The sequence below is a fragment of the Antrostomus carolinensis genome, unplaced genomic scaffold, assembly GCF_000700745.2.
Source record: "Antrostomus carolinensis isolate BGI_N321 unplaced genomic scaffold, ASM70074v2 scaffold12901, whole genome shotgun sequence".
Taxonomy (NCBI): domain Eukaryota; kingdom Metazoa; phylum Chordata; class Aves; order Caprimulgiformes; family Caprimulgidae; genus Antrostomus; species Antrostomus carolinensis.
The window spans coordinates 24,521-39,405 of record NW_010296396.1 but is presented as its reverse complement, the minus strand read 5'-3'; the positions used below and the strand labels follow the sequence as shown (position 1 = coordinate 39,405).

The window sequence follows — 14,885 nt, the reverse complement described above, 5'->3', positions numbered from 1 at the left end:
GCAACGAGCACCAGTTGCCTCATGACAGAAGCACAGCTCTACAGATCACAGGGTGGATGTCCCTTCTGTTCCTCTAAAGGGTTTTGGTTCCTTTTTGTTTTGCTTTCACTTAGTTTTAGATTTTGGCCTAACTCTGGTTAGTGCTCCCAGACACCTATTCCCAAGGGACTTGTCTTGCCCTCATTACCAGCAGGTCTCAGGTTGAAGGATGTGAAATACCCTCGCTGCCCAGCTCAGGCTGCAGTCCCTCCTCTGGGGATCACTGTCCCGCTCCCTCTCATCCTTGCCAGGGCAGAACTCAGTGCCAGCACCTTGACCAACTCCACGTTCATCATCTTCTACTTGCACCATCTCTCTCCATAGCCAAGAGATTAAAAGCTTCTTCCCCTGCCAGCTGCCCACAGCACCAGGCTATCTGGCAGCTGTTCCAACTCCTCACTAGCTGCTTCCTGTCCCTCTAATCTCAAGATTATTAAGTAGTAATTGTATATTTCTGTAAAAGAGCAAAAATGCCTCTCTGTGTGAAAAAGTTTAAATATATAAAAACGCTTCATAAAAATATTTATTTAAAAAAAAAAAATCAAAATGCCCCATGAGCTGGTAAACATTGCCTGTAAAATCTCTGCTCACTGGTGTAACGTGAAATACAGTCAATTCAGGCTCTTTTCTGCCCTGTCCAGTAAGATTTTAAGATAATCAATAGAAATGCCACTTGTACTTCAACACTCATCCCACCCATTTTTCTTCTTCTTCGTTTGTTTCCAATATGACAGTTCGATTTCCCAAAGTTGGTAATTTCCTTTGGAGGCATCATTTGTCTTTGCTTTTAACAGAGTTCTGCACGGCCTGATTCTGAAGCTTTCTTACAGAGTGGGCTTGAGGTCTGACCGGTAACACAAGCAACACCAGGATGCTTAGAATGTGCATGTGAAAATACATAGACCTGGGAACAAAAGCAGAAAGAGGGTATCACATTTTGGTTGGTAATAACACAAATTGTGCAACCTCAGTAAGTCCACGCGGAATTTAGCGCTAAGGGATGAATGCAGAAAGTATGAACCTGACCTAGAAAGCACAAAACACACCCTTGAATTTCACACAGCCTGTGCACGTGTTATCTGCTGCCATCAATGAAAATATAGTTGTGACTGTTAATGAGGCAAAGAATCAACCAGTACAATCCAGAATCCAAAGTCTGACAGCTCAGATAACCCTATATTCAACCCTAGACTTACTCAGAGCATCTCTCTTTTGATGTTAGAATATAAAAGGCTACATTCTGAAGAAACGTCCTTCATGCTTAGGATATAAACTTTGTACAACTTTAAAAAAAAAATTAAAAGTGACAGAAAAAAAATCCATTCCAATTGCTGAAATTCAAAATAAACCAAAACACTCGGTTTTTACCTGGTGAAGGTCAGGTAATTATGTTTACAGAAAGGTTGTGTTTTTGAAAGCAACTACTCAGAGATATCTTTATTTGATATCTTATTAAATATCAAATATTTCAAATAATTTGGTACACATAAGATTGAACAGAAATCAAAAATACTTAAACCAATTACATGAGGCTCTGGGAGCTCGGTGAGGATGACGTTTGGGAGCAGTACAGTCCAGCTCTTAACCAGAGAGATGCACCTTGCTATGGTCTCATTTACGCTTCTTATCGTAGTTCTTAATATCCTTGTAAAGTGCTTAAGACAACTGCTAGGTGTCCAGTGCTCCAAAACATCACGCCCTTATCCAAAGGCCTACAATTCCCTTGCTTAACTGTCTAAGTTTAACTGTGTTCAAAGTCTCTAGGGCAAAACAATATTCAGGTGATGACCCAACTTGAGGCAAGGGTGTAAAATCATTTTCTTTGTTCAGAACTTTGGTAAAAATAACATTTCTGCCTTCATGGCTGCTGGCACAGTGCTAACAAGTTATTTACATATATTTATTTCTGTAGTTTTGATGTTAGCAATGTGATCTCACAGAATGACATTCAATATGTACTACATGGAACAGCCTTTTGTAGCACAAAGGGGATCAGCTTCACTCATGGGGCAAAGTTATAAACCAGTGTAATATTTTAGTCTTTTCTCTTCTTTTTTTTCTGATTGCTATTTGCTACTTTTGTCTTGAAAGACAGAAAAATTAGATATTAAAAAAGTAGTTGGGAAGGCATATTACCAAAACTGAGAATGGGAGTAGTTTTTATATGGTAAGTTCTATGTGTTGCAATCAAATGTTTTCAGAAACTGGAACAGCAAATGTCAAAATTTAACCCCTTTTGAACAGACTGACTCACAGCAGCTATCTTGACTACCACGAGATTTATGTCTTTTATACTAGAGCAGGGAACTGTCTTTCTTCTCAAGCAAAACCTGTGATTCTATGTTGACAGCTAACTGCAGAATGAAAGAACAGTTAAACAACATAGTCTGGTCTCCCTTTTCAAATTATTTTCTCTATTTCAAATTATTTTTTATCAGATTATATCCAACATACTCTGCAACACCAGTGTTTTCTTATTTTTAAGGAACCTAGAGAAGTATTCACATCCTATGGAAGTATTCAAAAGGAAAAGCCTATTCTTTTCAAGAAGGAACGCTCTGCCAGGCACCCTCCTTCTCTCCTGCTGATCAATCACATCTTCTGTTCCACACATTCTGAATGTCCTACGCACTCAGCAGCTGGAAATCTGGTCTTTTCTCACCGAGTTCTTCCCACTGCCAACTCACGTCGTTCTTAACCTCGTCAGCCTCAGCTACTGCTAATGGCTGAAACGTGACTGTTTTGAAATAGGAACCTGGATAGGTGAGAAGTCACATAGGGACAGTCACAGGAAGACTGAGAAGTAGAGGAGCTCTGCCTCGGCATTAGTAATTAAGTTATGGGAGTGCAAAAATCATAGAATCATAGAATGGTTTGGCTTGGAAGGGACCTTTAAACACCATCTAGTCTAACCCCCTTACACATTATTAAGCATCCTGTTTGAACTCCTTTCAAATTTGATGAAATGTCAACTGCCTTTCAGTGTGGTTTGGGTTACTTAACAAAAACCTGTGCCGGTCTGGAGAATAATAATCAAGAGGAGAGAACTTACTTGTAAAATTTAATGGTGGGCTCAACAGCCAGCATAACAAATGGTGCCACAGTATAGCACACGGCCAGCTGAGTGACAGCCCAGGTGACAACGTCGTAGGCTATCTTGAGAGGCACGGACGAGAGGAAGTAATGTCTGCAGTTGTTTCTTATCTGCAGGGCAGGAAAAAGAAAACAGAAAATTACATAAACTCCTTTCTGAGGCAAAGTCACGCAGATGCATTGTAGCTTATGAGCCTCCACTTATCATCAGCATCAGTATTACAGAAAAGTTTATACACCAGTTAGAAAGTACTGAGAGGAGGAAGGTGGAAGTGTATTCACTGGCATATCCAAGATCCCACAGCTAACCAGCAGCAAATGGAAAAGTGTCTTCCAACTTCCTCTGTCATAATCATGGGAGAAGACTCATGCTGAGTACCTGGCACAGTCATCTTTGGAGACAGAAGTTGTAATAATTTGAACTTCCTACCTCCTGGATTTGATTTATTACTGGTTCTCTCAGTGGTGAAACAAAGTTACTTGGTCAACAGCCAGCTGAACATGAGCCAGCAGTGTGTGCAGGTAGCCCAGAAGGTCAACAGCATCCTGGTCTGTATCAAAAATGGTGTGGCCAGCAGGAGTAGGGAATTGATCATATCCCTGCACTGGGCACTGGTGAGGCTGCACCTCAAGTGCTGGGTTCAGTATTGGGCCCCTCATTCCAAGAAGGACATGGAGGTGCTGGAGCATGTCCAGAGAAGGGCAACGGAGCTGGGGAAGGGTCTGGAGCACAAGTGTGCTGAGTTCCCTTGTGGCTGAGGGAACTGGGGGTGTTGAGCCTGGAGAAAAGGAGGCTGAGGGGAGACCTTCTGGCTCTCTGAAACTCCCTGAAAGGAAGGTGGAGAGAGGTGGGCCTCCCAAGCAACAAGTGACAGGACAAGAGGAAATGGCCTCAAGTTGCTCCAGGGGAGGTTTAGGTTGGATATTAGGAAAAATTTCTTCACTGAAAGGGTTGTCAAGCACTGGAACTGCTGCCCAGGGAAGTGGTTGAGTCACCATCCCTGGAGGTATTTAGAAGACATGTAGAAGTGGTGCTCAGGGCCACTGTTTAGTGGTGGACTCAGCAGTGTTAGGTTTACAGTTGGAGTCAATTATCTTAAGGGTCTTTCCAACCTAAATGATTCTATGATTCTACTTTAAATGAACAAATATACCTGCAAGTGTGTGCTGTTCCCTAGAGAATTTGGTTTAGCTTCACATTTATGAAATCCTCATAAGTGAGAGGCAAAGCACACGTTAAGGTCACATGTTCAGCAACCTGCTCTAGCCTTAGTGATTAATACTGATCACTATTTTAATTTACCTTTCAAATTGCCCTCGTTATTTATCCATAGTAAAACTCTGAAAGAACATGGTGGTGCTTCCCAGCCCTGCACAACTGGCTGGTTCAGCCTGAAAGATCAGCAGTGACAAATTTAACAACAGTGAGACACAAAATCTGTTTTGTCTTTGGTGGCTCTACCCAAGATGAAGACCATAAACACAGAGTTTAATGCATCAATTACACCCACATGAAAGAGTTCAAGTTTGGGCTAATGCTCAACTTGTAACAGCTTCTTGTGGAAGACTGGGCCTAGAGCCAATTACACGACCTAGCAGAAGTCTGGACTCCAACATGACCTAACAAATGTCTGGACTCGAGCTTCACCTTGAATCTCAAACTAATTTGACTGCATGGACATAGCTGGTGGCACTACCACCTGTATGCTCACAAGCAACATCTCCTCTGACAGCCAGGGACAATATTGCAGCATGGGCAGAACTGGTGTTGGTTATAACTGTTGGGGGCACTTTGTAATTACCATCAACACAGAACAAAGTTTCAGTGAACATCAACCCCATAAAGGCATGAAATAGGGCTTACAAGCAGGGACAAGCTGTTTGACTGTGCCAGGGCTCCAGCAGTTGACAGCTGGATAGTACCTAGCACGGGCCTTAGAAGTGAACAATGAAAGGTACATACTGCTCTGGCTGCCAGTGTGATAAGGATTCCAGTGAGAAACGTAAAATAATATCCAGGATAGATACCATGCCACAGGGCCGACAGGATAAACGTTAAAGCCGTAGGGTACCAGGGAGCTCTGTCGTAGCAAACGCTGCAGAGACAAAAACAAAACAAGGAGAGGTTGAATGCAACTGAACAATGGACACTGCACCTCAAATCCTTCTCTGGTTTTAAGGGCCTTGTTCTGTTTTCTTAATGCTCTTCTCTTGCCTCTGTCACAGATGAGGGTATGAGGCACTCAGCCTTCGCTGACATGGAGGGTTAGATGGAAGGAGTAAGTATGATTTTATGCACTGAGTATCCAAAGGGCACCTGCACAAATACTCCCTGAGCTCACAGCTTTTAAATAAATAACTGGGCAAAGGGCAGGCAAGACTCTCTTTCAGCTTTAGACCTCCCTCTGGAATCACACGCTACCCTCCAAAACTCTGATGGCAGATCAAGAGCAAGTCGAAGGGCAGAGACGTGACCCCACTCTTCTCTGGTAATAGAGGTATTTTTAGGCACTGTTATCTGGGAACAACAGGGAGTGTCAGAAGCTAGTGTAAAGCAGAGGGCTCCTCCTAACTTTATCGGGCCAAAACCTTACTCAAAAGACACAAGTGAATGATAACAGTTCAAGAACACACCAACCAGTCTCTTTGGCTATCCGAGCTTTAACTGAAATGCTGTGTTCCAAAGAAACGAGTTGAGATAATGCACTTCTTTATCAGGAACATAATTTGAATCATGAAAAATAGTAGACACTGACTTTTAAGATGTATATATTTAAAAACAAAAACCAGTTATGATAACCACAAAAAAATCCGTGCCAGCATTTCAGACCTCACATTGACTGTACAGTGGGCTCTAATCACACCAAAAAAAGTGTAAGTAGTAACAGGAAACAGTTCAATCTACTAAACCTGGACTTATGTGAGTATTTATATGTGCCTTGACAATCACAGGTTAAAGTCAGATCTTCTCAGTGCTATAAAAAGTCTCTTCTCCATATCCTAAACAGGGACTCCCTGGCAAGCATCTTCTGGTAACTCCAAACCGGACTACACTGGGGCTTTGAAGATTTCGACTTCTCTCTAGTTCTAGCTGAACTGGATCCCAGTGACACAAGGCTCGCCTCCAGCAGTGGTAAGCATGGGAAATATAACACAGCAAAGTGAAACAGTACAGCCAGAATAATGGAGGCAAAGAGCAGCCTAAAAAACACCATCAAAATGCTGTTAGTTTTTATGATGGAAGATCTGAGCAGTTCCTTTATGGCTTCGCTGCTCATATATAAAACGCGGGCATTTTACATTTGCAGCAATAAAACTTTACAGCACCAAACACCCTTGTATTCCCCCAACTGTTACAGACAAAGGAAACAAAGCCAGACGAGAGGTTATACATTTATGAGGTTCATCAGGCAGTGGTCCTGCAGGCCATCTAGAGCTTCTGGGTCTCACAAGCACTTTACTGTTTCATTACTCTTACCGTTTTAACCAGGCAGCTGTCTGAATGTTCCAGTTTTCAATGTACATTTTAAAACTCGTTGCAGTCTAAGAAAGAAGTTCACATGAACGTTAGCCCCGAAACCTGTAAAATAGTACTTGCATTTGAAATTAGAGAGGAGATACATGGAAAAATATTAATTATCATAGCTAACTGTTGCAGAAGCTGTGACACAGTCCATCGTTACACTAGTATGCTGATTGCTCACTGATAACACTTGGAGTTTGCTGTAAAATCTCACTTTGGTTTATAAAATTAAATACAATGCCTGGTTATTTTTCAAATTATGGGAAATCTGAAAAGCTTTCTTGTTCTAAATGCCTGGCCTTCCCTTCAGTTCGGAAACAGCTTCATTTTTGGAAGAGATATCTTGCCACCCATTACGCAAGTCTGGGCTTCCCTAGAGTGTTATGAAAACAAAGTGTTACAAAAACTAAAAGAAATGCTTTATTATTTGGAGAAGGAAAGGGGAAGACTCAAAAACATGGGAAAAAAAAATTAGGATTAAATTTAGAAGACAGTTCTCAGCCCACTGCCCAGCTTGAAAAACCAGAGTGGACTCTAGGGTCCTGGGAGAACCACCCATACCTCCTCACAGCACCAGTTCCCCCAGTTTTAGGGGACTGCTGGACTCCATTCAGCATCAGTTCCTCTAATTCTGGTCAACTTTACCCCTGGTGGTCCCCCATCCCTGCTCCCCCTTGTTCCTCGCCTGCTGACAGAAACCTCCGAGGACCTCCTCACCAAGCAGGGACATGATTCAGTGTCACCACATTACTGTTCCATATCAGCTGAAGGGAAGGGCACACTGAAAAGATGGATTAAAGGCAAAGGTTTCCAAGGGGAATATGCAGATAATTTTGCACTTCCACACAGAATCCTGAAGGCTGGCATGTTATCCTCTGTGTTTCAAGTGTTAAAATGATTAGCAATTCCCAGTGCAGTACTGCCACATTTTAATTGCATTACTGCACCAAGAGAAGCCAAGAAAAATATAATTTCTCTTCCAGCTAATATTGTCTCCTTTCTTTTGGCCTTCTTTAAGTTCCCCTGCAACATTACCAAGAGACCAAGTAGTCACTGGCTGTCAAAATACGCTGCCAAGGCTTTCAAGTCCCCTACATGTGTTTAGCCCCCGTCACATTTTAATGCCCTCACAACTCTCCTGCCATGTGTTTTATCTTTACTACAGATCAGGTCATTCTTAGCCACATTTAGCACTCAGGTTCTCAACTCTTAAACAATTTTACATAAACAGGTGGCTATACTTGCTGAAAATGCACTGTACAACCACACTTAAACTGCAACTCCTGGAACTGGTGTTGGTGTATAAAGTGACAGGTCAAGGCTTACCCAAAGCAATGGTCTCTGCAGCCTCTCTTCTCGCTGCACACATGATCAAATCAATGGACAGCTCCTGGAAATAATTTCTCCACCCTGATCTCTATTGCCCGTGTGACCAGTAAAAGAAAAAAGTTTTGAGGGGTCTGCATTTCAGTAGGCAGAGAAGCACAAAGGCTCCTTATTCCTTAATGTGGCTCAACTAAAGAGCATTTCCTGCACTTCACTTTCCTCCTTCAAGCAGGAATTGCCTCAGCCCATCAAGGCAGGAATCATCTCCTTTCCCAAAACTGAATCATTTATTCAAGATCTCAGAGTGGTATCTAGGGTGCTGCCACCATCAAGGAGTATAAGGTGTTTCTGGGCAGTGTAATGTATACTGCTCAGGGAGAGATGTACACTCAGGATTAATTGGGTTAAAAAAAAAAAAAGAGAGAGAGAGACAGAGAAAGGATGTTGAGACTGAGAAAACGTAAAATAATACTTTCAAGTTTTGGTGTCTTTCAATGAAGAAATACAAGGGTTCCTTCATTTTTGAGAAGAGCTATTAAAGCACATTTACTTAGTGACAGATCATTCAGCAATCATAGAATCATAGAATGGTTAGGATTGGAAGGGACCTTAAAGCTCATCCAGTCCCAACCCCCCTGCCATCAGCAGGGACACCTTCCACTAGACCAGGTTGCTCAAAGCCTCATCCAACCTGGCCTTCAACACTTCCAGGGAGGGGACATCCACAACTTCCTTGGGCAACCTGTTCCAGTGTCTCACCACCCTCACAGTGAAGAACTTCTTCCTAATATCTCATCTAAACCTCCCCTCTTTCAGCTTAAACCCATTTCCCCTTGTTTTGTTATTAACTGCCCAATAAAGCAGTTAACTTATTTTCATCTGCTTTTCCTTTTAAAATCGTAACTACAGAATTACAGGAGGAAGCTCCTCCTATTTCTAAAGTAAAGAAGCCTTCAGAAAGCAGTCTCAGACAAACATTTTCCCATCCCACTGGCATTCACAAAATATTCACACACAGAACGTTAGGGATTGGAAGTGACCTCGAAAGATCATCTAGTCCAATCCCCCATTATTCTTTGGGGCAAACAAATGACATCTGCCATCTTTTGTGTTAGAGAAACAAACATAAATAACTTACAAAAGAGTAATGGATGTTAAAAGTATTCTGCAGTGACAAGAAACGTGTGTGGCAGATGTTTTGAGAAACAGCGGATGGAGCTCTAGATCAGCAGCCATCTAAGCTCTCTGTGGTCCTTGCAGCTCCCACTGAGGTTGCTCAGTTTGGATCTGTTCTCTCTCCAACCTTTGCTTTTCTCCATCTACCAAGAGACACTCCAGAAATGTGCAGGGACCCAGCCCTTGCAAGTGTCTGTGTAATGCCTGCTCGTGGCGGCCTCCTTCACTGCCACCACCCAAACTGCCTTACAGAAGTGCAAGACTATTAGAAGTAAATAAACAGAATACACCACAGATGGTGGGGAATCATAGCTGCAAGCAATTTATTGACCCACTGAACTCAGCCACAATCTACAGTAATTGACTGCTCATTTATTAAACATCTGATTAATCATTTATTAGCCCTCTATAAACTATTTAGAAATGCAACTTGAATACAGAGCGTGACGAAGGCTGCATGACAGATGCTTTTTATCTGCTCAACAGATAACACACAAAACCCTTCTGAATTAAAGAAGGGCAGCCTAGTGGCATGGACTTACTTTCCTTTCCCCAAAGCTTCTCTCCGTTATCATGCCCATTTCTCTATAATTATGCTAATACAGCCACTCCTTTAACTCACCTCAATGTTCCAGATATTTAAATTGGACAACAGGTCCCAGCGGAAAGTGCCCCTCTCATCAACTCCACTGAATCCATAACCAGCTGCATTGTTGACTGCATCAGCTGCAACGTCAAAGCAAAACAGGTCCAATCAGGCTGCTGGAGGAGCCAGGTTTCCTTGCGAGTCAGTGTGGCACCAAACACACATTCAAGCCAGCTTTGTAGCAATTAGCATCCTCTCTTTCACAGAGAAGCTTCCTCTTGGCAAAGGGGCATTGCTACAAGGCAACACAAGAGTAACTGCCTCAAGAGGAAAGACTAGCTACTCCTTGGGCAGAGGAAATAAAATAATAAACCAAAAATAAAATAGCAATGGATAGGAATAACTTTTCCCATTACTTTGCTTTTATTATTCATCTGAGAAAGATACACAAGAGTTACCATAAAATGAAGCAGCATTTTCCTCAAAAGAGTACCTGCATGTCACAGCATTTTCCAGAATTCAGAAAAACTGCAGTGTCTCAAAGACGTGTTTACCACTGCCACTAAGAGTTCTAACATGGTTGTTTTAATTAAGACTTTCATTCATACTTCCACAGACAAAGCCTTTTGTTAATCCTGTTGCTCAGTGCCTCATTAAAGTACCTCACCATCTCTACAAATCAAATATTGAGTAACTTCAATTACAGACTTAACTACTTCAAATGCAAATAAAAAGCTCGGGTGACAGCAGGTGTTTCACGTGCTGCACTCTTGCTCTTTCCCAGGATGCTGGGTAGACGCTTCCCCTCCCAGCCTTGCCTGGGAGTCACCTCATAACTGGGTCTCAAGATTCTGCTTTCAATGTGCCCCTGCCAGAAATCCTCTCTCCAGAGTATTAAAAAACCAGAAGGGATTTGTTATCTCTGGATCTCTAGGTGCAGCTGACACTGAGGATTATTGGAAGAAAAAAAGGAAAGTAGAAATATAGGTAAGGCTTTTCCTTCTAGATAATTTACAAAATACAAGTCTGGTTAAGTTATGCTTTAAAAAGGTCAGCATTTCCTTCCCAAGAATGAAAATTGATTTTGTTTCATAAATGCTATGAGTACAGGCACAAGCTCATGGAGAAGCCCCAAAGCACAAAACCAGAGGAAGAACCTAATTAAAAGCAGCAAGACTAACAATAAATAAATAAGCAACCTTCTCGAATTTGAAACTTTCAGTTTTATTTTCCACTTTACTAAATTAGTTAGATTTTACTGATGGAAAGAAAGGTCTACAAGTTTTTATTCTCTGTTTAAAAAACATAAAACCAACCAAAAAATGCTCGCCTGAAATTGGCCCATAGGACCCTGCCCAATCTCAGAGACTGGAGCTGCACTTAACTGTCACGCCAGAGCAGGGGGACCCCTGGGTTTGCTCTTCCTTGCTCTAAGGGTGGCAGGGACCACTTAAGTGTTTCTTTGCAAAAAGCAAGAAACCAGAAATCCAGGGATGTAATAATCAGCAGACCTGTCAGTCTCTCGCTTCCTGAGCTGCTGTCTGCAGAGCAAGGTGTGAAGCACAGAAGAATTACAACTGTCCACCCTCAAATTGCCTACAAAACCCCAATCTCCACAAAACCCCGCTGATGTTTCCCTGCTGACCTGCACAGCTTTGGCATTATCGTTTTCACAGCCCCTTGGACGCAGGCACTCAGTCCCAAACTGGTTTATAGAATCACAGACTGGTTTGGGTTGGAAGGGACCTTAAAGCTCACCCAGCCCCAACCCCCCTGCCAGCAGCAGCCCCCCAAATGAGCCCCGGCCTTCAACCCTCCCAGGGAGGAGCAGCCACAGCTTCTCTGGCCAACCTGGGACACTGTCTCACCACCCTCCCACCAAAGAATTTCTTCCTACTATCTAATCTAAACCTCCCCTCTTCCAGTTTAAAGCCATTTCCCCTTGTTCTGTCATTAACTGCCCTTATAAAAAGTTCCTCTCCAGCTTTCTTGTAGCCCCTTCAGGTTTTGCAGGCACATTCCCACGACTATTTGCTAATGCAGCGAGAAGCCGAATTTTCCATTTTTTCCATGGATCTGCAGGAATTCAGCAGCGTGGCTCTTGCACAATGGTGTGACTGTCCTTTTCTGAGGACAGGAAGCCCTTATCGGCCGTTTCAGCAGGCACTTTCAGAACGCCCTGGGCCACGCCACTGAGAGCTAAACCACAGAAGCATCAGATGTCTGCCTGGATTTGCAGTGTGAATAACAGAGGCCTCACCCTCCGGAGTGCAACACATGCCTTTCTCAAAATCCCTGATTTGGAAGATATTTCTACAGCCTCTACAGGCTTAGTCACATCACAAACCCAAGTTCAGTTTATCTCTTTGATAACGGACTTTTAGGTAACTATAATGCCAGAAAAAAAAAAAAAAAATAGAGGCAACAATTTAATACTGGATCCCACAAAAATAAGTTTCTGAGCAAGCAATTCTTTATCCCAAAGCCTTTCCCATCCCACACATGCCAGTTCTGGCATGGCAATTCAGCCTGGCCTGGAAGGATTTGACTCCTCACACACAGATGAGAAAGGTGACTTTAAAAGGACTTTAAAAGGAAGAAAGTAAAATACAAAATACAGACTTCAAAAGGAAGAAAGTAAAATATAAAAAGATTATTAGGAGCACCAGTCTAGCTGGCTCCCAATAAAAGAAATTTGCTTCCCTCTATAACAAGCCCTCTTCCTTCTCTTCTCCTTTCCCTTGCAGAGATTCTTGGGTCTCCTTCGTTCCCCACCTTCCCCATGCTTCTCCAATCCTTCCTCTTGATGGCTCAAAGCTACTGTGTGCCCAGGACCACAGAAGCAAAGCCTAACCTCAGTCCCCCAACAAGTACTACAGCTTTCTGATACGGATGTGTGCGCTAAAGATGTCCCGTAGGAAGAGAGAGGTCTGTTTGCATTACAACATATTGAGAAAGCCTGAGCCAGCTTGACCAATTTTAACCTCCTAACCCCACTAAGTGGCAAATTACAAATAAAGCATAAAAATCAAGGTTTAGAGGAGGCAAGAGGAGCCAAATTTCCCCCCCCCCCTCCCCCCCCTCCCAAGAATTCCTGTAAAAAATATTTTGGTACAATTACAAAGTTTTAAATAAGAGAAAATTGTTACATTGACATGACTGGCAAGAAGCTGAAAAGCAGATCTGGTTCCGGAGGCAGGGCACGTCAGACAAGCTAGAGGAGATCTTATGCACGTTTTTCAAAACTTTTGACATCTCCTCTCTTCAACAGGGTTGCGTTGTGTGTGTCTCCCACGGGAACTACAGGTCTAGGGACTAATTTATTTTTGTTTCCCCAGGATGTTTCAGACTCCCTCCCTCCTTTAGGAACTTATTTGTTACCCACGAAAAGAAGCGATGTAGCCAGACTTACCTAACGTCCATGCAAAGTAATACTTTGGTTTTGCTGCCTGTGTTACGACATACAGGTAACCAAGTCTTGACAAGAAGGGTGTTTTATCAAGAAATTCATTATCAATAATATATGCCATAGGAAAGTTCTTGGTAAGTGTCAAGAATAAAATGAGATATACTAGTGTGATACACAGCTTGTACATCACTGCTCCCTAAAAAGCACAAACAACAATGGAACATTCATTAGAAACATTTGCAGTACTCATGACATACAAAAACAATGCACTTCAAGAACAAATAAAGTTAGCAGTGACAAAGTTGATAATTAATTTAAAACAGGTAACAAAGAAAAGGTCACAGTCAAAGCTCTGGTTTAATTTGTTTTACTGAACTACCTATAGGTAGATACAAAGGACAATTAGAAGTCAAAACTGGTCATGAACTTCACAAAAGACTCCTACATCAGTTAGCAAAGGTCCTAAAATGAGAAAGGAAACAAACAAAAAACCAAACCCTAAAATGTAGGGAAGTCTTCTCTATGTGAACTATCATCTCCTGGATCTAAAGACCAGATTTCTCCTGGAAGCCAAGAGCATCAGTATTCAGTACAATAGTGGGTCATACTGTCCAGCTAACATACACAGATCTTGATAAAGATCACTTGTCCAAAAAGTGTCCGTCTTACACAGCACGAATGCCTTCCCATGCTACAGAGTCTCTGCTACACCATCCTGTCTTCTATTATCGCTCCCTAGCTTTCTATATTCTGATGTTATTTACAATCATATCAGTAGTTAAGAAGCTCAATTTCAAATACACATCAGGATTAAACTCTCTTTGATACAGTCATGATTAAAAAGGTAAATCTGGCACTTGGGTACCATGTAAAAACTGACTCGCGTTCTCAAAAGACTAATAAAAGTGCAATATACTACTGACAGAACAGTGCATTTTTTGATCCTAGGTACTCTTTTTATAGCTTCTTCATTTTCAGGAATAAATTAATGAGCCATTATCTTTAAATGGTTACAATGAAAAAATTAATATTCTCTGCTGACTTGCATCTAACACAATACAGGCCTTATTCTGACCTCAGGCAGACTGATATAAATCAGAATTAACACCACTGAAGTGGGTAAAAATACAACCATGTGCAACAGGAATCAGGTATGTATAGGCATGTACCCTGTTTTGGAGGAAACATTCTGCACTCACAAAGCTCCACATTCAGTGTCATCATAAGGAAAGAGAGAGGAATCTGGTTCTCAGGCTGTGCTATCCTGCTTTACAAGGTCATTTTATAAGGTCTGAAGTAACACTAAAAAAAAAACCCCAAACAACAAACTAGTGTGACTTGTATGTGAAAAATGACTTCCGAGTTCATCTTAAAGTGTGAGATTCTCTTGCAAAGCCCCTAGACAAGCTAGTTTCTGATTAGCTGTGATTCACGTACCTCTAACTTCTCCTGCACTACTGGTGTGATTTGACTTTTTTATTTTCCCTGCCATTTTCTCTTCTGTTTGGAGCTCTGAACTGCAACTCTGTTGTTGTCAGAACCTGCGGACCGTTCCCACTGCTGCACAAAGGACGCTCATTAACCAATGACCCGTTTTGCAAGCCAAATGTATTTGGGGAATTCAAGAGGAAGACACCAGCCCCTTCACCCCTGACCCTGTTATAAAAACAGCAGCCACTTCACAGAAAAAAAACCTCTGTAACATTTACCAAGAAGATAACCCAAAAATGTTT

At 42.1% G+C, this 14,885-nt stretch overlaps 1 protein-coding gene across 1 annotated transcript in view; it reads right to left on the bottom strand.

The window, feature by feature from the left end:
• Nucleotides 1–810: 810 nt before the first annotated feature.
• The window catches only part of MBOAT1 (membrane bound glycerophospholipid O-acyltransferase 1), a gene marked incomplete at its 5' end in the record, with an annotated part of 34,917 nt that continues 20,842 nt past the window's right edge, over nucleotides 811–14,885 (bottom strand). The window contains 6 exons of the mRNA XM_029087541.1: nucleotides 811–943; nucleotides 3,092–3,243; nucleotides 5,096–5,228; nucleotides 6,611–6,675; nucleotides 9,780–9,883; nucleotides 13,156–13,348. Coding sequence (XP_028943374.1) covers nucleotides 811–943; nucleotides 3,092–3,243; nucleotides 5,096–5,228; nucleotides 6,611–6,675; nucleotides 9,780–9,883; nucleotides 13,156–13,348 — 780 coding nt within the window. The remainder of the gene's footprint in view (nucleotides 944–3,091; nucleotides 3,244–5,095; nucleotides 5,229–6,610; nucleotides 6,676–9,779; nucleotides 9,884–13,155; nucleotides 13,349–14,885) is intronic.